The sequence below is a fragment of the Amblyraja radiata genome, chromosome 11 (genome assembly GCF_010909765.2).
Source record: "Amblyraja radiata isolate CabotCenter1 chromosome 11, sAmbRad1.1.pri, whole genome shotgun sequence".
Taxonomy (NCBI): domain Eukaryota; kingdom Metazoa; phylum Chordata; class Chondrichthyes; order Rajiformes; family Rajidae; genus Amblyraja; species Amblyraja radiata.
Window position 1 is genome coordinate 37,643,763 of NC_045966.1, and position 25,652 is coordinate 37,669,414.

Genomic DNA, 25,652 nt, shown 5'->3' on the forward strand with positions numbered 1-25,652 from the left:
CAGGATTGTGGAGAGCGTTGCAGGGCAGAGGGATCTAGGAGTGCCGGTACATAGTTCCTTGAAAGTGATGTCACAGGTAGATAGGATTGTCAAGAAGGCTTTCGGCTCATTGACAGGCTACGACCTTATTCCTTGGAGCGCAGGAGGTTGAGGGGTGACCTTATAGAGGTATATAAGATTATGAGGGAAATAGATAGGGTAAATGCTCAGAGTCTTTTACCCAGGGTAGGGGAATCAACGCAAACACATCCTTAACAAGTCCTTAACACTTCCCTTGAGGAAGCACTATGCAGATGAGAGATGGATTTCTCAGCCTGACAATCCTGTGCTAGCCAGTAAAATTATAATGTTTTTAATTTAGAAAGAAAGAAATAGCAACTTTCAGCCACAGAGGATATCCTTATTCTTAAAATAGCTTGTTCCCCAAGGGATGCCTCTGATATATCTGACAGAAGTTGAGAGTAAAATTGCCCTTCTGATTAACACTGAGATTAAAATAGATGCTGTTTTTAATCAAAAAAAAATAATCTTTGCTTCTGGGAGTAAGATGTCAGAGATGGTCTAAGAGAATTTGAGAGCAGGGTAGAAGTTAGTGGTAAAGTTAATAAAATTAATGAGTTCTGCACATGTCAGGAGGCAGCCATGATGCAGTCGTCAATGTAGGGGAGAAAGAGTTAGGGGATGGTGCCAGTGTACATTATGGAGTAAGGACTGTTCATTGCAACCAGCAAAAAGGATGACAAAGCTGGGGTCAATGTGAGTGCCCATGGCTATATTTTTATCTTGGCAAAAGTGAGAGCAGTCAAATGAGACGTTGTTGAGTGTGAGGACAAGTTCTGCCAGGCGGAGGAGAGTGTTAAGAGGGAAATTGATTGGGTCTCTGTTCAAGGAAGAACTGGAGGGCCTTGAAACCTTCGTGGTGGGTGATGAAGGTGTAAAAGGACTGAGGCAATGTGGGCTGGATATTGAAAGATATTGAACAGTTGTAGGGCATGTGAGGTATCTTGGACGTAGGTCAGAAAGAATGGGCAAGAGGGATAGGATGTAATCATGGTATTTGGGCAGTGCGGGGCTGGGGAATTATAAGTTTTTAGGTAGTGGAGGGGAGATGGCCAGAGGTGATGAGATCAAAAACAGTTTGGGAGACGATGGCCTGGTATTTGTCTGTGAGGTCATGTTCAAGGGCATGAGGAGGTGTATGAGAACTGGCACCTAAAGGCAGGCATGTTGTTTTCACCTATGACAATCAGTTCTATATACTCGCCACTTTCTTCAATATATTCTTTTTTTGAATTTTAGTAAATTTCTTATATTTAAAACCACCTGGTTCTGAATGCCTCACATTTGGATATCACTCCGAACGTATTCCATCAAACAACTTCACATCTATCTATTCCTGATCAGAATTAACATTGCACTGAGTTGGAAGACTGTGGATTCAAGTCTGCTGCAAATACCTCATTAACTGGAGACAGAGGTGGACAAAACACAGACCATTTGTTTGGGAAAGTTCTCTCCCACTGTCACAAAACTACCTTGCTGCTCTCAGTTACAATACTAATGAATCCACTGTATATATAGAATCCGAGTGGTTGGTGACACAGTCAGTTATCATTACTGGGCTACTTTCACACACCTTACAGGTTCAGAAAAAAAACATACTACTAGAACTCCAGGAATGAATGTGAAATTCTCAAACCTCAGCAAGATCTGAAAATACACTGGGTAAAAAAAAATTCCCTTGAAATTAGACGCTCAAAAAAAAAGAAGCTGAATTGATACAGCCATCAATGCATGTCTACCTATGGCAATGAATTGGTTAATTCAATTCACTCACAGAAGCCATTTCAATCCAGTTTTTTTCTAGCATCACCATTAGTGAACCATGAAATAAACATACCTACAGGAAAAAAACAGAACTACCCTTCAGGCGCCAGCAAGTTCTTCTAAAATCCAACATCAAGGGTTTCTCTCAGAATGTGCATTGCATATAAAAACAGGAGTCTTCAAGTGCAAAGTTTTATGAGGTGACTATATAAGACCAATTTCAACAATAGCTTTTACTTAAATCTATTCTAAATAGTTCTATTAATTTGTGAGGAACTCTATACAGAAGAAATGAATTGTATTATTAAGCCCAGCTCCTCATGCAAATAAGTTTGTACTCAATATCTTTAGAAATGTTCCCACTGGGCAACTCCTGTCAGATCAGTGGATTACAGCTATTGTTAAGAGCTCACGCTGCCATGGAAACACTCCAGTCTTAACATTGAAACTGGGGCAACTATGCAATGTCAGTTCTATGCATGAGATAAGCACTAATCTATTTGTGGGATTTAGTAATTTCTACAATGCACTACCTTTCTGACATACAAGCAGCATTCGGAACATTCTTTACAAGCACTTTCTGCCATCTTCTTCCCTCATTATTACATTTGGATTATCCAAATTGGCCTTTGCTGAGTTATTAATCAGAGAAAACATCACTAACCATACTTGAAAATCTGCAGACATTCCTCCCCATTACCAGCTATTAGTTTGCACACAAACGCCGTCTAATTGGACCAGAATGCAGTTTTGGCAACGTTTCATGGGTTTATTTTCATTGTAATAAGACACCAACAGTGTATACGAAAAATGAATTTGTGAACTAAGTGAATTACACCACTCCCAATTTCCTATGGCTTTTTCGGTTACCTTAGCATTGCTCTCATTTAAAAAAGTGAGAAGTATTATATAAGAGAAATATTATAGCTCCTTCCTTTCCCAAAATCAACAATGATAACTGTACTTCCAAGGCTGTTCACATTTCATTCCCACTAAGGATATAAAATGCTGCTCAAGACAGTGATAGACTTATGGAATTAGTTTTAGATAATAGATACAGCATGGAAACACCCCTTCTGCCCACCGAGTCCACACCAACCAACAATCACCCATACAATAATTCTATATTGTCCCAGTTTCACACCTTACACATACTAAGGGCTATAAGGCCTATCTGAACTCTTAAAAGCCGCTATCATATCTTCCCCCACCACCACCCCAGGCAATGTGATCCAGGCTCCCACCACTCTCTGTGTAAAAAGACTTGCTCCACACATCTCCATCACACTTTCCCCCTCTCACCTTATAGCTATGCCCTTTAGTGTTCGACATATGCACCCAGGGGAAAAAGTTCTGATTATTGACCTTATCTATGCCTCTCATAATTTTATATATTTCTATTAAGTCTCCACTTAACCTCTGACGTTTCAGAGAAAACAGTCCAAGTCTATCCAACCTCTCCCCGTGGTTAAGACCCTCTAATCCAGGCAGCATTCTGGTAAACCTCCCCTGCACCCTCTCCAAAACATCTACATCCACTCTCTAGGCCCTCACCCCCTCATCTTCACCATGGATGTCCAGTCACTCTACACCTCCATCCCCCACCAGGATGGCCTCGGAGCCCTCCGGTTCTTCCTCGACCAGAGGAGCAACCTATACCCAGCCACTGACACTCTCCTCCGCCTAGCGGAGTTGGTCCTCACCCTCAACAACTTTACGTTTGACTCCTCCCATTTCCTCCAAACACAAGGCGTAGCTATGGGCACACGCATGGGCCCCAGCTACGCCTGCCTCTTTGTCGGGTACGTTGAACAATCCTTGTTCAATACGTACCAGGGCCCCATCCCCGACCTCTACCTCCGTTACATTGACGACTGCTTTGGGGCCACCTCCTGCACCCACACACAACTGACTGACTTCATCCACTTCACCACCAACTTCCATCCGGCACTCCAATACACCTGGACGATTTCCGACACTTCCCTACCATTCCTTGACCTCACCATCTCCATCGCAGGGGACAGACTTCTGACCGACATACACTACAAACTCACTGACTCACATGACTATCTGGACTACACGTCTTCCCACCCTGCTCCCTGTAAAGACTCCATCCCCTACTCCCAATTCCTCCGCCTACGCCGCATCTGTTCCCAGGATGAGACGTTCCACACCAGGGCATCGGAAATGTCCTTGCTCTTCAGGGAACGAGGATTCCCCTCCTCCACCATAGAACGAAATTTTGTTCAGACCGTAAGGTCTGAATGACAATAAAGGTATTCAAATTCAAATGAGGCTCGCACCAGGGTCTCTTCCATACCCCGCAACACTGCTCTCTCTCCCCATCCCCACACTCGCAACAAGTGCAGAGTCCCCCTAGTCCTCACCTTTCACCCCACCAGCCGGCAAATACAACAAATAACCCTCCACCATTTCCACCACCTCCAACGTGACCCCACCACTCGCCACATCTTCCCATCTCCCCCCATGTCTGCCTTCCGCAAAGACCGCTACCTCCGCAACTCCCTTGTCAATTCTTCCCTTCCCTCCCGTACCACCCCCTCCCCGGGCACTTTCCGTTGCAACCGCAAGAAATGCAACACCTGTCCCTTCACCTCCCCCCTCGACTCCATTCAAGGACCCAAGCAGTCGTTCCAGGTGCAACAAAGGTTCACCTGTATCTCATCCAACCTCATCTACTGCATCCGCTGCTCTAGATGTCAGCTGATTTACATCGGTGAGATTAAGCGGAGGTTGGGCGATCGTTTCGCCGAACACCTCCGCTCAGTCCGCAATAACCTACCTGAACTCCCGGTGGCTCAGCACTTCAACTCCCCCTCCCATTCCCAATCCGACCTCTCTGTCCTGGGTCTCCTCCATTGCCAGAGTGAGCAACACCGGAAATTGGAGGAACAGCACCTCATATTCCGCCTGGGTTGCTTGCGTCCGGATGGCATGAACGTTGAATTCTCCCAATTTTGCTAGCCCTTGCTGTCTCCTCCCCTTCCTTAACCCTCGAGCTGTCTCCTCCCATTCCCCCACCCTCGGGCTCCTCCTCCTCCCTTTTTCCTTCCTTCTCCCCCCCACCCCCCATCAGTCTGAAGAAGGGTTTCGGCCCGAAACGTCGCCTATTTCCTTCGCTCCATAGATGCTGCTGCACCCGCTGAGTTTCTCCAGCATTTTTGTGTACCTTCGATCCTCCAGCATCTGCAGTTCCTTCTTGAACACATACATCCTTTCTGTAATGGGGCAATCAGAACTGCAAGCAATACTCCAAATGCTGCCTAACCAAAGTCCTATAGAGCTGCATCATGACTTCATAATATTCAGCGCCCATAGCAATGAAGGCAAGCACACCATACACCACCTTTAGCACCCTAGCTACTTGCACTACCTGCTTTAGTCAGCTATAAACTTGGACTCCAAGATCTCTTTGCACATCAATGCTGTTAAGGGTCGTGCCATTAACTGTATACTTTCAGGATCCTCAACTTTGTAAATGGGGAGGGGGCATGGAGTATAGGAGCAAGGGAGTCATAGTGAACATTTATAAAGCACTAGTTAGTCCACGATTGGAGTATAATGTCCAGTTCTGGATGTTGCACTTTAGGGAATGTGAACATTTTGGGGAGGGTACAGAAGAGATTTACCAAAATGATTCCAGGGAAGAGTGTCATCATTTATGTGGTTACACTGGAGGAGAATGGGTTTCGTCCTGAAACAGAGGAGGCTGTGAAGTTCAGATAATAAGCATTTAAGAAATAATAATTTGCACCACTGGGGAGGGAGTAAGACAAACAGGATTGCATTTACTAAGAGCTGGTGTATAGACAAGAGGTAAAATGGCCTCTTTCTACATTTAAATGTAAACAGATACAAAATACAAGAAAGCCTAATTTTTCATTCTGGTAAATTGTTATCCATAAATTTTAATTTAGGCTTCAGATTTCTAATTATTGAAGTGAAAATGAGAGACTAAAACAAAATTAACAATAATCTTCTGACTATATAGTCGTTTTAATCATAGGTGTTCCCTTTATCTTATTATTAGATTTCCCTGCTTGGCAACAGTCCAAAGTAAGACTGCATGAATTCCTTCCAAACAACCCACCTCACTCCCAACAGCTCAACATAATTACTGTTGTCAATCACTGTTATCAATCATCTGTTGCAATTTGTTTAAGAAGGAACTGCAGATGCTGGAAAATCGAAGGTAGACAAAAATGCTGGAGAAACTCAGCAGGTGAGGCAGCATCTATGGAGCGAAGGAAATAGGCAAAGTTATCAATCATCTGTTGCAATTTAATCATTTGCTGTAAAAAAACAAGTACGTTTATCATCACGTATTTTGACTAACAGATTTTTTTGGGATTTAGATTCAGAGATACAGCACGGAACCAGGCCCACTGAGTTGGTACCGATCAGCAATCCCCGCACATCAACACAAGCCGACACACACTAGGGACAATTTACACTTGTACTAAGTATATAAACCCAAGCCAATTAACCTACAAACCTGCACTTTTTAGGATTATGGGAAGGAACCGAAGATCTCGGAGAAAATCCACGAGGTCACGGGGAGAACGCACAAACCCCATACAGATAACACCCTTAGTCGGGATCGAGCCCGGGTCTCTGGTGTTGCAAGCACTGTTATGCTTAACACCATAAAGGCAGCAACTCTACCGCTAAATTTAATTAATCATATCAAAACGTTTTAATTAGACAGTAATAAATGTATCACTTTATTAATCGCAATTTCAAATTGTAGCAAAAAGACAAAATTCATAAAACATTTAAAAAAAATGCAAACATTAATTGAAATTACAATTAACCAATAAGAAATGATTCAAAATATTAAACCAAAATAAGATCAGAACAAAAAAAATCCCATCTTGATACTAATTCCCAGGCCTGGTATGCTTCTCCATGGATTGTCACCTTGTTGTGGTGGAAAAGCTTGTGTGGACCTGAGATCCTGAGAGCGATGCTGCCTGGAGCTATGCTCCTGGTAGGCCACCCATGGCAGTAAGGTCGAGGGGGAGGTCTCTGACAAAGAGCAATCCAACCAAGACCTCAACGGTGGACCAGGCGGAGGATGATGGCTGACGCTAGTGGAGCGTCACAACGGCTGGGAAGGCGGATGAAGGCTGCAGCAGAAAATGGTCTCCAGTCATCTTGGACACCATGCAACTGGATCCTGACCCAGATCTGCCAAGGACCATGGGGTGGCTGGCTGTGCACCAGTCTCCCCACGTTAAACAAAGTTATGCACAGGCGTCCTCCATATAGGGAATAGCACTCTGGAGACACCCATGGTCAGCCATGACCGAAGGAGGCCTAAGAAGAAGGTATCCCTATTGAAATTATTGAGTGTCAGATCTTGCACCAGCTCCAATTGCGTGCAGGATCAGAAAGGCTCTAGGATGGCCTTATAACATTTGACCCTCATTGCCTGTAGCAGATTGTGCTTCCTCAGCTGCTGCAGGAAGTATATCCTCTGTTGTGCCTTTTTGACTGTGGAGTCGATGGTGGCCCCCCATTTAAGGTCCTTGGAGATGATGGTTCCCAGGAACTTAAAAGACTCCACAGATGTGACTGTGGTGTTGTTGATGGTGAGTGAGGTGAGGGAAGGGGGAGCTCTCCTAAAGTCTACAATCAATTCCACTGTCTTAAGAGCATTGAGTTCCAGGTTGTTGTGATGGCACCTGGACGCCAGCTGTCACTTCCTGTCTGTAGGCAGATTCCTCCCTATCCTGGTTGTCTGCAAACTTGAGAAGCTTGACAGAGGAGTCTATGGAGGTGCAGTCATTGGTGTAGGGAGAGTAGAGGAGAGGGGAGAGTACACAGCCTTGCGGTGCTCCTATACTGAGGGTTCGCGGGGCCGAGATGTGCTTTGCCCCCTCACATGCTGCTTCCTGTCTGTCAGGAAGCTGGTGATCCACCGACAGAGGGGTTCAGGCACAGTCAACTCGGAAAGTTTGGAGTTTAGTAGCTCTGGCACAATGGTGTTGAATGCAGAGCTAAAATCAACAAACAAAATCCTCGCTAGGCCCCCTGGTGGTATAGGTGCTGGAAGATGGTGCAGGCCCAGGTTGACTGCATCATCCGCAGATCTATTGGCCCGATATGCAAACTGCAGAGGGTCCAGCAGGGATTGTGATATTTTTCAGCTTGGCCAGCACAAGCCTTTCAATGGTCTTCATGACTACAGAGGTCAGTGCGACAAGCCTGTAGTCATTAAGACCAGTAATCCTTGCCTTTTTGGGTACAGGGATAATAGTGGAGACTTTGAAGCAGGCAGGGACAGTACAGGTTTGCAGGGACTGGTTGAAAATGTATGTGTAGACCGGTGCCAGTTGTTCAGCACAGTGCTTAAGAGTAGAGAGGGGAACATTGTCCGGTCCTGGAGATTTCTGGCTTTTCTGTCTTCTGAACAGCCTCTCCACCTCCTCTGTTTTTATTGTTGATGATGGAGAAGTGATGTTGTGCAGCACGGAGGGGGTGGGTAGTGGACACGGCCACAATCTTTTGCAGTCAGGCTGTAATTGGGTGTTAAGTGGTGATTGGAGAGGGGTGGGTGGGAAAGGGTCCAGTCTTTTCAGACTGGAGTCTTGCTTTTAGGTGTGAAGTGGTGCTTGGGGAGGAGTGGGTGGAGGAGAAGTGTCCAGTCTCTGCCAGAAGAAGTCACTTTCATCATGAAACAGGTCAGAGCAGAAAGCAAGCACCGGAAATCTCATCATTATCTTAATAGGATACCGGTTATCAAATAACATTTTCACCAGAAAAATATAGAAAATGTTACATTCTAATGTACTTTCAAAAACTCTCCAAATATTCACAGATAATAAACCTCCTGAAAAGGTTAAACAGTCATAGGTCATTCTGCATCAGATGCAACATTTTTGATTTATTTCAATCCTTTTCATAAACCTTTCCCCTACAAAAAAATAAAAGCAAAGAACCTGACTTCAGGAATGCTGCCCATGGTAGAGCAAGATGCAACCTTTCAGTAGGCTCTTGTCTCCCTCTTGGCTAATTGCTGTCTGCATCAAACCAGTATCAACCTGATCAAGCATACAAGTTTATGCTACGGAATTATGTCCACAGGCTTCAATTTACACCCAAGTTGTGAGCAATCCAAGTTACTGCCAGTCATTGTTGATTCCTTTTCCAATGGAGTCCTGGATGGAAATCTTACCTCCAGCACTGAAAACACATTTACATGTGAACATTGCTGAATAAGTGAACAATGGTGAACAAGACAGATTCTAGCAACTTTGCCTTATGTAACCTCATACCTGAGCTACAATACATGTGGGCGATAATGCAATTCAAGTGCTAGCTAATCACACACAAAATAAAATATGAATCCTTTGAACAAACAAATTCCCATATTTGAATTTTAAGGCCGAAGTAATGTTGTGAATAAAAGTGATCACAACACTCAGGGACTTTAGGAAAGCAATTCCTGATTTAAATGTCAGGACTTTGCCAAGTACAGTTTTATTAAAATGTAGAAACAAGGAACTGCAAATGCTGATTTACAAAGAAAAATGTGAAAAATGTCCCATATTATTTTAGACCAAATAATTCTCAGATAGCAGCAGTTCATTTAAAACATCCATGTTAAATTTCATCAGTGTTCGAGCTGGACATTTAACATTAAACAGAAAGCTTTCTGTTATTCTCCAGACAGGGACCTAGTGTTTTGCATTCAGGGGGTCAAGCAATTGTTCAGATTTCTTTTTATCTTTCTCCTTCCCTTCCCATAATTATTTTTTTTTTTGGAATATATGTGGCTCTAAACATGCCTGTTGAACAAGGAGGAAACAGATATTTTAGGAATGAGAAGTATGCCACATAACTTACAGCAAGAGATTTGGGCAGGTATATTCAGTAATATGCGAGAGAGCAGCGATCGATTCAATCCTTGAATGCTCACGTTTAACAAATGGGACTGGACAGCTTTGATCCCACAATATGTAAAATTACATGCTGCCTTCATTGTAATACGACAAAATATTGCAAGTTTCACAGTAATGAAGAGGCCTATGTCAATCAGCTCAATTTGCAGTGTCTGGTAATATTTCAGACAAGATTATTGGTTTAAAGTCTCAATAAGAATTTCCAGAATATGCCAGAGTACGATAGTCAAATTCAGGATGTGTTTAATACTGTTTGTTAAACATCGCTATCGTACATCAACACAATAAAATGATACTGTTTAGGTGTAGAAGAGTACTGAGCTGCCATGATTTAATTAATTGGTGGAGCAACTGGCCAACTTTTGCTTCTGTTTTTCATGTTTCTTTTACATTATTGCACGCCAGAAAAAGGACATTGCTTCCAACACACCAGTCATTACCTGCATTTTAATAATGGAGGAGCCTGAAGTAAACTTTTGACTCACTCTAAAAGAAGCTATACAGTTTATCCATCTTCCTCTCCAGTACTCACCCCATCCATCTCTGCAGCACACATTCAATATCGCACTGTACCACTTATCTTCTGTAACTCTCCCTCTCCCTCAAAGATTGCTCAAACAATACTACAGGGATGCAAGGTAACCCTTTTTAAATGTATAATCTGCATTTTAATGCCTGAAGGGGCAGGGTGTACAGCATCAAGCATATCTTTGAACTGGAATTGGTTAAATACTTAAGGGAGAATAACATAGGACTTATAGGAGAATAAAAGAACAAGAGGCTGACGCTCTTCATTAAACCCTGGCAGAAGAAAGACATTTCTTTAGATCCTCCATTCTAGGATTAAAGATGAAAGAATTGAGAGACCTGCATTGTAGCTTTCTGTAAGAACAAAGAGCTAATCTACTTGGAGTCTGTATAAACCCGACAGGCTCAATGTGCTATGATTGATCCAGGGTACTGTCATCAATAAGTTTAAATACATTTAGAATATGTGCGGTGTCTGTTAACATCTGGAATGAAAAGAGAAGCATTTCAGGTGACGATTCTAGTTCTGTGTTCCAGTGAAACGGTCACCTCAAATGGTACAGATCAGATATACCAGTGCACACTCTTCATCTTCATGAGTGCAGGGGTTCGGAATCTGCCCCGTTTTTGTCACTGTTACAATGAAACATGTCCACTCAAGAAAGCTAGTCACTGCAAATGCTATTCTGGCAGTGACTGCACTGCAATGCATTTCCAAATTTTATTTCATTCCAGCATTAATTTCATTCAAAGCACAAAGTGCTGTAAGAACTCCAGATCAGGCAGCAGCTGTGAAGAAAATGGACAAGTGATGTTTTGAAGGTACACAAAATTGCTGGGGAAACTCAGCGGGTGCAGCAGCATCTATGGAGCGAAGGAAATAGGCGACGTTTCGGGCCGAAACCCTTCTTCGGACTCCAAGTGATGTTTTGAGTCAGGACCCTTCTTCAGATGGAATATCAGTGCAAAAACAAACCCAAAAGAAAATAATCGAAAAGGCAATAATCCTTTAAGTCATGATACACGAACAAAAGGAACAATGAACAATTGGTTTAATCCAGCTGGAGCACAAGATATGATGGATATACACAAAAAGCTGGTGTAACTCAGCAGGACAGGCAGCATCTCTGGAGAGAAGGAATGGGTGACGTTTTGGATCAAGGTGGTCCTGGAGGTGGCACAGTGTAATTTTACTGAACTTCAGAATATGTGGGCAGCTTGCATCATCTTGCAGCATATTCCCAATGGGCGGCACAGTGGCACAGCAGTAGAGTTATTGCCTTACAGCACCAGAGACCTGGGTTCAATCCTGACTATGGGTGCTGTTTGTACAGGGTTTGTATGTTCTCCCTGTGCGTTTTCTCGGGGTGCTCCGGTTTCCTCCCCCACTACAAAGAAGTACAGGTTTTTAGGTTTGTTAATTGGCTTCAGTAAAAATTGAAAATTGTCCCCAGTGTGTAAGATAGTGCTAGTGTATGGAGTAAACGTTGGTCGACGTGGACTCAGTAGGTCGAAGGCCTGTTTCAGCGCTATATATCTATAGTCTAAAGAAACTGGAAGATTATTTATAGATCGAATTGTAGCGGGTGCGTGAGAGAGCCCGGAATGAAGGCGAGGAGCCAGGCAAATTCTGTAGAGGCCTAAGCTGCAGGCAGATGTCCGACGGGAGCTGCTGCAGGTAGGCATGTTTAAAAAGAAAACAGGGCCAGCATATCGCCCAGCAGGGCCGACGGCTGACGGTCACCCAGGCCAGTCATCCGCAAGATTTGGGTCGCCCGCTCGGCCTTGCTGAGACCAAACCTACGTAAGAGAAGGGCCTTAAGGACCTCATACTTATTAGCCACCGGAGGGCGCGGAGAAAAGGCTTAACCCGTCGTGCAGAAGCCTAGTCGAGTGCGCTGATAATATAATAGTATTTTGTTGCATCTGCCGTCACGTCCCACAGTGCAAACTGCGCCTCGGTCTGGTTAAACCAGATCTCGGGCTCGTCGGTCCACAGGGTAGGCAGCTTTAGCCCAAGGACGGTTGACCGACATGGTCCAAGGGTGGTTGCCCGGGATGTGCGTCCTGTAGAACATTCGGGTCCATCGCGACTTGCGAGGAAATGTCGAGGGTCACCAGTGTTGCAGGTGTGTGAGAGAGCCCGGAATGTAGGTGAGGAGCCAGGCAAAATCTGTAGAGGCTTTAATGAGCACAGCACACTACTCTCCGCTTCAGTGAGACACTAAAGACTGGTCTCGAGCTAAAAATCTCTGCTCTTATCTTCGCAGCTGGGAGCCACCCCCGGACCTGTCCATGAAGGGCCGAGGGGGATGAACCAGGGAGTGGACTACTCCCCAGGTACCGCCACAGAATTGAGATATTTACTGATAAAAGGATTCAGGATGAAAAATCATGGAAGTGAAGTTTTAGATTTTAACAGTTTATGTCATAGGAGTAGAAATACTAAAATACATGGCCTCCACAGCCATCTGTGGCAATGAATTCCACAGATTCACAACACTCTGGCAAAATAAATTCCTCCTCATTTCCTTTCTAAAGGTACGTCCTATTCTGAGGCTGTGCCCTCTAGTCCTAGACTCCCGCACAAGTGGAAATATCCTCTTCACATCCACTCTATCCAGGCCTTATATTATAAGATACGTTTCTATGAGATCCCTCCTCAGCGAGTGCAGGCCAGAGTCATCAAACGTTCATCATACATTAACCTAATCATCTGCGGGATCATTCTTATAAACCTCCTCTGGACCGTCTCCAATGCCAGCACATCCCTCCTCAGATACGAGTCCCGAAACTGCTCACAAATGCGGTATGAACAGTGCCATATGAAGCCTCAGCATTACAACCCTGCTTTTATATTCTAGTTCTCTTGAAATGAATGCTAACATTGCATGTGCTTTCCCTACTACCAATTCAACCTGCAAATTAGCCTTTAACATTTAACCAAATTACCTGATTCAAATATCTCCTCCCACTGCTCATTGCACATACCCACCACCTATGTAAAAAAGTTACCCCTCAGGTTCCTATTCAATCTTTCCCTCTCACCTTAAACCTATGTCCTCTTGTTCTCGATTCCACTACTCTGGGCAAAAGATGGTGCATTTACTCGATCTACTCCTTTCATGATTTTGTACACCTCTACAATATCATCCCTTACCCTCTTGCAGTCCAAGCTTGCTCAACCCTACAGCTTGCTCAACCCTACAGCTCAGACTCTCAAGTCCTGGCAACATCCTCGTAAATCTTCTCATAACCCTTTCCAAATTAACAACATATTTCCTGAAACATGGTGACCATAACTGAACACAATACTCTAAATGTGGCCTCACCAATGTCTTATACTGCTGTAACATGACCTCTCAACCTCAATACTTTAATGAAGACTAATGTGCGGAAAGCTTTTTTTACCACCCTATCTACTTGTGATGCAATTTTCAAGGAATCATGTACCTGCACTCCTAATTTTCAAGGGACTATGTAGCTCCACTGCTCTACAACACTCCCCATTCACAGATGCCCCAAAAGCACCTCACATTTCTCTGTATTAAATTCCATCAACCATTCCTCAGCCCACCTGCCCAACCGATTAAGATCATGTTACAATTTTGGGTATCCATTTCCACTATCTACAATACAACCCACTTTAGTGTCATCTGCAAACTTGCTAATCATGCCTTGTGCGTTCACAACCAAATTATTGATATAGATGACAAACAGCAATGTTTAGAACCTAGGTAGCTGGCAGAATAGCCTCCACAGCTAGTGGTTTAAGCTGCACAAAAGTGGAGTATATTGGTCTGTCATTGAGTTATACAGTATGGAAACAGGACCTTCAGCACAACGTCAATATTGACCCAGATGTATCTGATCTAGTCCCATTTCCCTGTGCTCGGCTCCTTCCATTTTAACCTTTCCTATCATGTACCTGTCCAAATGTCTTTTAAACATTGCATTGTACTCGCTTCAGTTACAAATAATCCAGAGGAAAAAACATCCCAATCTATCCAGCATTTCCTTATAACACGAGCCCATCCAATCCTGGTAACATCAGTGGTACTGAGGTAGACTTGGAGGAGTACACATCCACTGTACTCTCCTACATCAACTGCTGTGTGGAGACTGTCACAGTGGACAAGCAAATAAAGATGTTCCCAAATCGGAAACCCTGGATGAACAAGGAGGTTCAGGATCTGCTAAGGGCACGCAACAATGCCTTTAAATCCAGGGACATTTCTGCCTACAGTGCGGCCAGGTCGAACCTGAACAAAGGCATAAAAAAGGCCAAAGACACCCACAGGCAAAGGGTGGAAGACCACTTCAATACTGCGGACACCAGAAGCATGTGGCAGGGTGTCAGGGACATCACTGACTACAAGAGCAGCCCCGCCTGCCCCCACGGTGATATCACACTGGCCAACGAACTAAACACCTTCTTTGCCCGCTTCGAAACTGGCAACACCACCAGGAGTGGAATAACCCCAGCCATGGCGGAGGGACAGGCCTTAACACTGAGCACTCAGGAGGTACAGTTCGCTCTGCGTAGGATCAATCCACGCAAGGCTGCAGGCCCGGATGGAGTACAGGAAGGGTACTAAAGGACTGTGCTGTACAGCTGGCGGAGGTATTCACGAGAATCTGGCAACGGTCCCCAAGTGCTTGAAAACAGCCACCATAGTGCCGGTGCCGAAAAAGTCTAAAGTCACCAACCTGAACGACTACCGCCCGGTTGCCCTAACTCCAATACCAATGAAGTGCTTCGAAAGGCTGGTCCTCTCCCACATCAAATCCAGCATCCCTGCCTCACTGGACTCTCATCAATTTGCATACAGGGCAAATAGATCAACAGAGGATGCCATCTCTCTGGCTCTTCACACTGTCCTGACTCACCTGGACAGACAGGATACGTAAGTGAGGATGCTCTTCATTGACTATAGCTCTGCATTCAATACGGTCATCCCCACCAAGCTCACCACGAAACTCCATCAGCTCGCCGATATGCGATTGGATCCTCAACTTTCTGACGGAGCGACCGCAGGCAGTGAGACTGGGCCCGCACCTGTCCTCCACTATCACCCTGAGCACCGGCACACCACAGGGCTGTACTAAGCCCTATGCTCTACTCCCTCTTCACTCACGACTGTGTTCCTGCATTCGACACCAACACCATCGTGAAGTTTGCAGATGACACAACAGTGATTGGGCTGATCACCAACGGTGATGAAACAAAATACAAAGCGGAGGTGCAGAACCTGGCAGACTGGTGCGCACGTAACAACTTGTCACTAAACACCTCCAAGACCAAGGAGCTGATTATTGACTTCAGGAGGTCCCATAATGGAGAATACGCCCCAATCTCCATTCACGGGGAAAGTGTGGAGAGAGTGTCCAGCTTTAAGTTTCTGGGCACTCACATTTCAGAGGACCTCACATGGTCCACCAACACTGCTGCGCTGGTCAAGAAGGCACAGCAACGACTGTTCTTCCTGAGGACATTAAAAAAGACTGGTCTGCCCCAACAGCTGCTGACAACGTTCTACCGCTGCACCACAGAGAGCATATTAACGTATGGCATCTCTGTGTGGTATCTCAGCTGCACGGAGGCGGAGAGGAGAGCTCTTCAGCGCGTCGTCCACAGAGCGCAGAGGATCATTGGGACACAGCTACCAGCCTAGGAGGGCATCTACCACACACGATGCCTCAGGAAGGCCGTCAGCATCCATAAAGACTCCTCACACCCCTGTAATGGACTGTTTGAACTACTTCCCTCTGGCAGATGTTACAAGGCCTTCTACGCCCGAACCTCCAGACTCAGAAGCAGCTTTATCCCCAGAGCTATAGCGGCTCTGAACCGGCCCTGCTGAGTGCCCCCCACCCCCCCCTGGACTGTCTCCCTCGGATAGTCACGTCACACAGCTTATTTATTTATTTTACTTTTCTTTTACATCGGTTGGAAGCTGCATACTAAATCTCGTTGCACTGATGTGCAATGACAATAAAAGATATTATTATTATTATTATCCACCTGAGTTTTTTCTGCACCTTTTTCAGCTTAATAACATCCTCCATATTGTTGGGTGAGTAGAACTCTGCACAATGTGGTCTCGCCAATGACTTATATGGTAATATAACGTCCCAATTCCTGTACTCATTGCTCTGATCGATGATAGCATATGCATTAAACATTGTCTTAATTGTGTTGCCGCTTTCAGAGAACTTAACAGGGTTTTGTAAAAATGTAACCAAAAAAAGGCCATGAGCGTACAGTGAAAGATAAAATTCTTGAAAACTGACCTAGAGTATAGAGGAAGAGAATGGGAAAGAAAGTGTGGATCCAAGAAACAAAGACAAACAGAGATGGCAGAAAAGTTATCAGTTGAAAGAAAACTGAAAGGGCAGCACGTTAGTAAAATTGATCAACAATTGAAAACAATCGGTGAACAGAAATAAAATCTGGAAACTAGAGGCCCTAATTGGAAAGGATGTAGGTGACGTTATAAAACATGACTTTAGCCAGATTGAGGTTACCCTATAACATTTTCATAAGGGATGAAGAGAAAGTAGTTCATTTTATTAATTAAGTACAAAATTGAAGTGCTTGAATGTCAGAGAACAACAGTTTCAGATTGAAAGGACGATTAATCAATAAAATAAATAAATATGTCGGTAGTTTAAAGTTTGTGATAAATAGTGAAATAAGAGACTTCTTTGAATTACCCACACGCAGCAGAGACGAAACACTTTGTATGCTTGATCAATTTGTTGTTAATCCAACAAAGAAAAAAACACTAGATTTGATCTTGGCTGAGGAAGCAAGAAATGAGCAGCAGATGAATATATCTTGGCAGTCACTGATCTAAGATCTGTTCAAAATGGTAAATGCAAAACCTGAGCCCAAGATAACAATTGTCCGGATGAAAAGCAGACAATTTCAATTGGAAGACAAATGGAATAGCTTAAATTAATTTTGTAGAAAAGGAAAAAAATAGTGGACACGCAATCACGGGTGAAAATAAAAACGGATAAATTACAGGTTGGGTATTTATTAAGGTTTAAATCGGTGGCAGAAACCCCAAAATAAGCAAAAAGATTAAAAAAAATTAATGAATTACAGAAGAAGGTCATTACGGGTGAAAACTATGCCAGAGGTAAAAGTGCAAGAAACAAAGCTGAACAAAGATCACAGGGTCCAGTTGAGATGATGAAAAAATTATACCACCAGAAGAAGTAGGAAAAGGAAAGCTTGGCGGTATGACAGCAATAAAAGGAAGAACATACATATTCAAATAGTGCATTAGCCTTAACAAATGAAAGGGAGCAGAGGACTATTTAAAAGAGCACAGGTAATAACTATAATTTCCAAACATTTTCAGAAACAGTACTTTGCTAATGCCCTTGCTTGATGAAGCTTGAGTGCTTTGGAATGTTTTACTGTGTAAAAGACAATATCAAGTCTTTCTCATGGAAGACTTCCTCAAAATAACAATAGTCTACAATAATGCAGAAAATTATACACAAATTATTTACATCTTAGTTGCAATTCGTAATGTTAAAAAAGTTCATAAATTCATAGAAACATTAAATAATTACAGACAATTAACATCAGCTTATAAAAGACGTCCAAATTATTTGAAAAGAAAGAAATTGGATTTGAGAACAATACTTCAAAGATTTGTTCGGAAGTCACTTTTAATTTTCATTAATGGAGTGAAGCACAAAACCAGGTGGAATAATGCTGAAGTTTTGCTGATGGGATCAAATTACAGAGAATAATACAGCGAAACAAATAGTTGGCAGCTGTAACTCAATGCAAATATATGACGTTATTCACCTTGGGAAAGAAAAGTGGATGGAAGTATATCCTAAATAATAGACACTAATAGAGCAAAGTTTCCTTAGGTTTGCTGGGTCGAGAGCATAATTGTGAAAGTATGGATAGAAAAGGCATGTAAAATATAGACATTTGGAATTATTTATACTGACTAACAGTATAAAGCAAAGACACAGTGTAATTAGTTGGATGGTTCTGAGAATATCATGCACAGCCTTTAAACAGCACATTACTGGAATAGCAGTGGAACCATAAAAAAGTACAAGTAGAATGATACGAAGAATTAAAATTGCTGTGGTCTAAAAAATGCTCAAAATGGAGTTTCACAATAGACCATGTAAACTTAATGGAGAGCTGGGAGAATCTCATAAAACCTTCAATTTTAATACCACTTAACAGGCTGCATAGTGAACAACTGTTTTCACTGAAATTGGTAAATTAATAACAGGAATTCAAAGACACAGAAGTCTGGAAAGGTTTCAACAACCTTTAATCATACAAAAGGTTAATGAGAACACAGTGATTATTGAGGCAGAGTCATTAACATAATCTAGTGAAGAATTTATTAAAGTTTACCATAGTCTTTTAGTTTAATATGCCCTCCATTTGCGAGCACATCACTGTGTTTTTTTATTCATCTCAGGTAATCATAAAACCTTTAATCCTTCTGGAATGTGCTTAACACTTGTGGAGCCACTCACTGCCAATTGTGCAATGAGAGCAGGATTAGATCACAGATATCAGCACATTAATGGGGGTCAGAGTCCAAATGGCAATGCTCAAATTTCTCCTGCTTTCGGTACAATATCCAGACAGAAGAGGTAAATGTTGGCAATAACGTCAAAGGCCCTTTTCTAATAAAATCTAATTATAGCAATCATCATTCAAGAACATGTGAAAATATGAGCAGGAATAAATGACCAGGCCCCTCAGGCCTGCCCTGCCTTCAAATATGATCATGGCTAGTCTGCCCCAAGCCACAATTCCTTTTCTGTGCCAATTTCACATAGATCTCAATTCTCTAAAAAATGTATCTCTCCTCCTTAAAGACCTCCAGTAAACTGCCACAATATTCTAGGGCAAAAAATTCCAGATTTTCACGATGTTCTGCAAAAAGATTTATGCACCTTAGTTTTATAGAATCATTCCCTCATCTTGTAACTATGTCTACTCATTTGAGCTTCTCCTATTATTGGATATATCTTAACATTTAGCCTGTCGTGCCCCTTTAGAATCGTATATGTTTCAATTAGATCTCGCCTCAGTCTTGCTCTTTCGCCACCTTTGCTCGATTACCTTCTTAATAAGAAACACATTACAAAATATTAGATGTAGGAAGGAACAGCAGATGCTGGTTTAAACCAAGGGTAATGCACCTATTTCTCCCATCCCCTTCCACCTACATTCCTTCCCCTAGCTTCACTATTTACAACTCTGCATCCCTTTTGTCTCAAATCTTCTGAATTTTCATCTCTGGCCTTTGTTCAAACATCTGTATGTCAAACCCTTACACCTCATCTGTATGCACCTATTACCTGCCAGACTTTGTCCTGGCCTTTCAGCTTTCTCCCCCCTCCCCTCCCCACAATTAGTCTTAAGAAGTTCTCCTGACCTGAAACATCACCTATTCACGTTCTTCAGAGATGCCGACTGACCAACTGAGTTGCTCCAGCACTTTATGTTGTTTTTCGTAAACCAGCATCTGCAGTTCATCATTTCTACACTTTTCTAAAAAACAATGGAAGCCCATACATCACTCCTACCAAGTTTATTCCCTTCTCTTGGCTTCCCATATACAGTGTGGTGAAGTTTCCATTGACAATGATTTTTCAAGGAGCTTTACAGAAACATCTGACAACAAAGGTGCTATATCAAGAAAGGAACTAATGATAATGAGACTAAAAAGTGATTAAAAAAAACTCAGAGCTTTAACAGAGGGTCTTAAAGGAGAGAAGAAATTGGCACAAAATTAAAGCAGGTGAATTGCAAACCATATAAGATGAGCAACTAAATCTGACCTTTGGTATTTGAGTTTGGCCTGAGTTTATTTACTGTATGTATGGTATTATCCGATTTGACTGGAGAGCATACAACACAAGCTTTTTACTGTACATCAGTAAACATGACAATAATGAACATAAACTATAGTCCATGACAGTGAATGTACTAGTTTAGATTTCTGGGGATTGGTGGGGGATGGGATGGAAATGATTCCTCAGCTGTTGGTGGTTATGGTGATGGATTGGGGTGATCAGGATTTGATTTTTCATCATGGTGCAAAATTTGACTTATTATATTTGGTAACCAAGGCCGACACAGGTTAACAACTGGAAGAATGATACATGCACAGGAAAAGAGAGTGTAGAGGGATTATACAAGGTAAGAAGTTGAAAAGCAGGCAGGAGAACATTGGAATATGTCAAGTCTGGAAGTGGAAACAGAACAATTAGAAGTTTCAACAAGTGGCTTGTAATATGGGTATGGGTGAGTAGAGTAGAAGTGTGGGTGGAGATAGGATTGATAGGATAAACACAAAACAAATACTCAACAGAATAGAAACAGTGCAAAATTAAATTCAGAACAGCAAACTATATTCAGGTTAAAGCAATTGTTTTTATCTCTGTTGTCACATTCTAACTAAAAATTGGTTTGACAATAACAAGAATGTTTCTTCTGAACCAGAGAAGGCCCTTTGACAACAAACCATCCTCTCACCAAGTGCACAAAGATGCTTTGAAAAATACAGGAATCTTGTGAAACCACAGACATTTTGGATGCTACAGACATAAAGATGGGTATATAATGTAGTGGTGTTTCAGTATGATATAAACACAACCAATTGCTAATGTTGTAGATTTATAATTGCTACTTTTTAAAATAAAAGAGGCAGTTTCTTAATAAGCCAAGAAAAATGTCAAACTCATTTGTCAGTAAATGCATGTCTCAGAGATAGCTGGTTGTATTCCACATCTCAAATTACGGGGAACAACAAATAAGCAAATAAAAATGGATTTCCTGATCGGTGCATACAGCACCGAAACATGCCCTTCAGCCCAACTTGCCCATGCCGACCAAAGTGATCCATCTACACTAGTCCCTCAGACTCCTTTTAAATCTTTCCCCTGTCACCTTAAACCTGTGTCCTCTGGCTCTTGATTCCCCTACTCTGGGTAAAAAAACTCTGTGCATCTACCCATCTATTCCCTATGATCTTATATATTTCATCCTCCTGCGCTTCTTCTTCTTCTTAAGCCCATTGCTCCTCTAGGGAGCATAGGCCATTGACAAATGTCCTCCACCTCACTCGGTTGTTGGCAGTTCTTTCCAGATCTCCCCAGTTGAGCCCACTCTCAGACATTTCTGTCTGGACACCTCTTCTCCAGTTTTTCCTGGGGCGACCCCTTTTCCTTTTTCCTTGGGGGTTCCATTTCAGGGCTTGCCGGGTGATGTTTGTGGCAGTTTTCCTGAGGAGGGTGTGTCCAATCCAACTCCATCCTCTCCTTCGAATTTGTAAGTCAATGGGCTCCTGGCTTGTTCTTTTCCACAGGTCATAGAAACATAGAAAATAGGTGCAGGAGTAGGCCATTCGGCCCTTCGAGCCTGCACCGCCATTCAATATGATCATGGCTGATCATCCAACTCAGTATCCTGTACCTGCCTTCTCTCCATACCCCCTGATCCCTTTAGCCACAAGGGCCACATCTAACTCCCTCTTAAATATAGCCAATGAACTGGCCTCAACTACCTTCTGTGGCAGCGAATTCCAGAGATTCATCACTCTCTGTGTGAAAAATGTTTTTCTCATCTCGGTCCTAAAATATTTCCCCCTTATCCTTAAACTGTGACCCCTTGTTCTGGACTTCCCCAACATCGGGAACAATTTTCCTGCATCTAGCCTGTCCAACCCCTTAAGAATTTTGAAAGTTTCTATAAGATCCCCCCTCAATCTTCTAAATTCTAGCGAGTACAAGCCGAGTCTACATTGCTTACTTTGTCTCTCCACCAGATGTTAAGTATTCTCCTAAGGCGGGTGTTACTGAATGTTTGCAGCCTGTTTGTGTTGTGTTTTGTTGTTTTCCATGTCTCTTATCCATACAGCATCACCTGTTTCACATTTGGGTTAAAGATGCATATTTTGATGTTGATTGAGATGTGTTTTGAGCTCCAGATCTTCCTGAGCATGTTAAACACCACCCTAGCGTTATTGATTCTATGTTTTATGGCTGCCTCTGCCCCTCCAATGATGTCCACAACACTGCCTAGGTATAAGGAATAAGGTCCTAGCTTGCTTAATCTCTCCCTATAGCCCAGGTCCTCAAGTCCTGACAACATCCTCATAAACCTTTTCTGCACTCTTCCCAGCTTAACATCTTCACTACAGCAGGGTGACCAAAGCTGAACACAATACACCAAATGTGGCCTCAACAATGACTTGTACAACTGTAACATAACATCCCAACTGACTGATAAAGGCCAGTGTGCAGAAGCCTCCTTGACAACCTATCTACCTGTGACTCCACTTTCAAGAAACAATGTTCCTGAACTACCAGATTACTCTGCTCCACAGAGCCCTGCCATTTACAGTGAAGGTCCTGCCCTTGTTTGGTTTCCCAAAATGCAACATCTCACACTTATCTGCATTAAACACCGTTAACCATTCCTCAGTCCACTTGCCAACTGATCAAGGTTTTGCTACCACCCACTTTAGTGTCATCTGCAAAGGGACTAATCCTACCTTGTACATTTTCATCTACATTGTTGATATAACCCACAGACTGCAGTGGGCCCAGCACCAATTCCTGAGGAATCCCAATAGTCACCGGCTTCCAATCCAAAAAGCAACCTTCCACCCTCTGCTTCCTTCCGTGAAGCCAATTTTATATCCAGTCAGCTAGCTCTCCTTTGATCGCATGCGATCTAACCTTCCAGAGCTGGGTACCACGAGGAACCTTATCAAATGCTTTCTTCGCGTTATTTATTTATATTCCATTTTAAATAAACCCCTATCAGCACTGATTTTTAGGTCTATATTTAGGTCATTATTTCGCTGACCATGAAAGAGAAGAGAGACTCCCGCCTCTTTCAACAACTCTATTCCGAAATATAACAGAACGCCACCAATGCAAATTCACAGTAGATCAGGCCAATTCTGGAAATTCACGCAGAAGACGTCAAATTTGGGCAATCGCCGACCCCGACGGGCTGCCAATTATTTCAAGAGAGACAGACTCTCATTTTGATGATTATTACCCACCATCATTTCTGAATTTAGCTCACAATGAGGAAACGGAGCAGCACCCACGCCCTTTGAAACAGAGATCAAACTACAACGAAACCTTAGTCATGTTATTATTTTAAATCACGGTTAAACAGACCAATCGTTCAAAGAAGTTTACAATTTTAAATGTCCGCCGATAACATTATAATGCGGACTGCAAGATTCCATAATCAAAGCATATCAAATTTCAGTTTGCTATTTCCTGGAGATAATGATAATTTCGCCACCCAAAGGAAACGGGTCATATGTAAAGTTTCCGAAGAATTTAAAAATATTTTATTAATACATTATTTTGACAACCAACTCAATAAGATATTTACCGCGGTGTTTTTGGTATTTTTGTTCAAAATCAGACGCTTTCCCTAATCTGGTGTGAGGCTGTTTCTGTGTAGCTTGGACAGGACGGCTTCCCAATATTTGCCTGAATCTAATCATGTTTGAGCAGAGATTAGCCAACGTTGAAGCAATGTGGGGGGATTCCAAGAGTGACCGGAATATTTAATGTTCAGTGTCCATCCCCGTCCCCCGCGTCCCATTAATTTAACAATCCCGCAAACACTGGTGAAACGGGAAGGAAGCAGCTGCCCTTTTGCCCCCTTACCTGGCCGTGGTGCAGGTCGCGTCCTTGCGGGGTATCTTCCGGGCTGAAGTAGAGCCTGGTGCTGGCCAGCATTTGCTGGCGGCTGCGGTCCTCCCACAAGAGCTGGAGCTCGGCGATGCACTCGGGCTCATGGGGCTGGCATCTGACAAAGAGGAACTGGCCGAGCTTGGCCGTCAGCGTCCTCGGCGCCTTGTCCTGGCCGGAGGAGCCCGACACCAGTACGCTGAAAGCCCTGTAGAAAGTGTACGGTCCGTGGGAACCGCAGGGAGAGCCGATCCACTGGAGTCGAGGTAAGAGCGAGAGAGACAAAGAGGCAAAGCCATTAATTACAAAGTATTCCTGAAACAAAACACTGTATCAAACTTCACCGCTTTCCCCTCTGAACGAGCAGCCAAGCGCCCCTAGCAACCTTCCAGGCCAGCTTCTCTCAGCCCGCCACACAGCTCCCTCTGTTTTTGCTCAAACTTTCTCTCCCTCAAGCAAACCGATAAAAAAATAACTTTTAATCTTTCTGTGTGTGATTTTTTTTGTTTTACCTCGATTTTCAGCGGCTCCATATCTCCTCCAGCAGTCGGCTGAGCAGCTAGGTCCTGGCAGCTGCGCACCTCGCGATTTTGTTTAGAAAAAACAATAAAGCGAGGGAAGAAATAAAAGGGGAAAGTATCAAAGAAAAACCGGCCAGCAACTTTATGGTGGCGGACAAAGGGAAACAAAGAGCAAAGGATAACGAGCCAACGCGGAAACAGTCTCTTGATTTTCAAACTCAGCAAATCCGTCCATCCCAATGCATAAATAATAACTGATTATGATTAAATACTCTACCAATTCCCCCCCACCCCCTCCATACATTTGCACGTATGGAATTCCCATACAGCTTTTAATTTCCACTGCCAAAACTTAAACTGAGTTGTTGCTGTTGTTTTACATTCCAAAACTAAACTTTTAATTTTTTTTACCCAGCTGCAAGGATGGAAGGTTTGACGTCACTGGGATGATTGAGTGGGAAGGAGTTTCCAGCGGGCAACCTGGGATTGGGAAAGGATTCCCTGCAAAGAAAGTGTTGCCACTTGGATCCGTCAGTGATTTTATCAGTGGCGTGGAGGACAACTAGAGATCTGCAAACCAAGCAGATACAATGTGGGAATGTTGCGGTTATATCATCTTCATGGGATTGTTCGTTCCGAGGGAATTGCTAGTCCCAGCTAGAAAGGAGAGCTACTGAGGAGATTCCTGGAAATGTCATATTCAGTACACGGTCTCTACACATAGAAATGTTGGAAAACTGGCATTGCTGACGCCCAGAATTCCCATCATCTTCTCAATCAACCTCTCCGGATGGAGGGTAACTTGCTTCCACTCTGTTTTTACATGTTCCCATGAGACTAATGTGGGACCATCAGTTTCCCAAAGGCAGGGCAGGAGGTCGGTGATTGGGGAGGGGAGTAGTTAGAGAGGTGGTCCACTGTTTACTGGGGGCTTCCTTGTGCATGTAATGACTACAAACGCAAATCAAGCGTGAATAATATGCTGACTTCTCTCGGATGGGATACCCTAGAGCTCCGCACAATCACGCTAAGACATTGCAATTTACAAGGAGATTCACGAAATCGCGCCATTAAATCTTCCGTCATCCCAGAGCACCAACTGCCATGAAACAAG

The 25,652-nt window shown here is 43.2% G+C and overlaps 1 protein-coding gene across 1 annotated transcript in view; it reads right to left on the minus strand.

Annotated features, from left to right (window-relative positions):
- Positions 1–24,619, minus strand: part of LOC116978505 — a 79,121-nt gene extending 54,502 nt beyond the window's left edge. The window contains exons 1-2 of the mRNA XM_033029684.1: positions 24,530–24,619; positions 23,994–24,272 (exon numbers count right to left, since the gene is read on the minus strand). Coding sequence (XP_032885575.1) covers positions 23,994–24,272; positions 24,530–24,550 — 300 coding nt within the window. The 5' untranslated portion in view covers positions 24,551–24,619. The remainder of the gene's footprint in view (positions 1–23,993; positions 24,273–24,529) is intronic.
- Between the last annotated feature and the right edge of the window lie 1,033 nt (positions 24,620–25,652).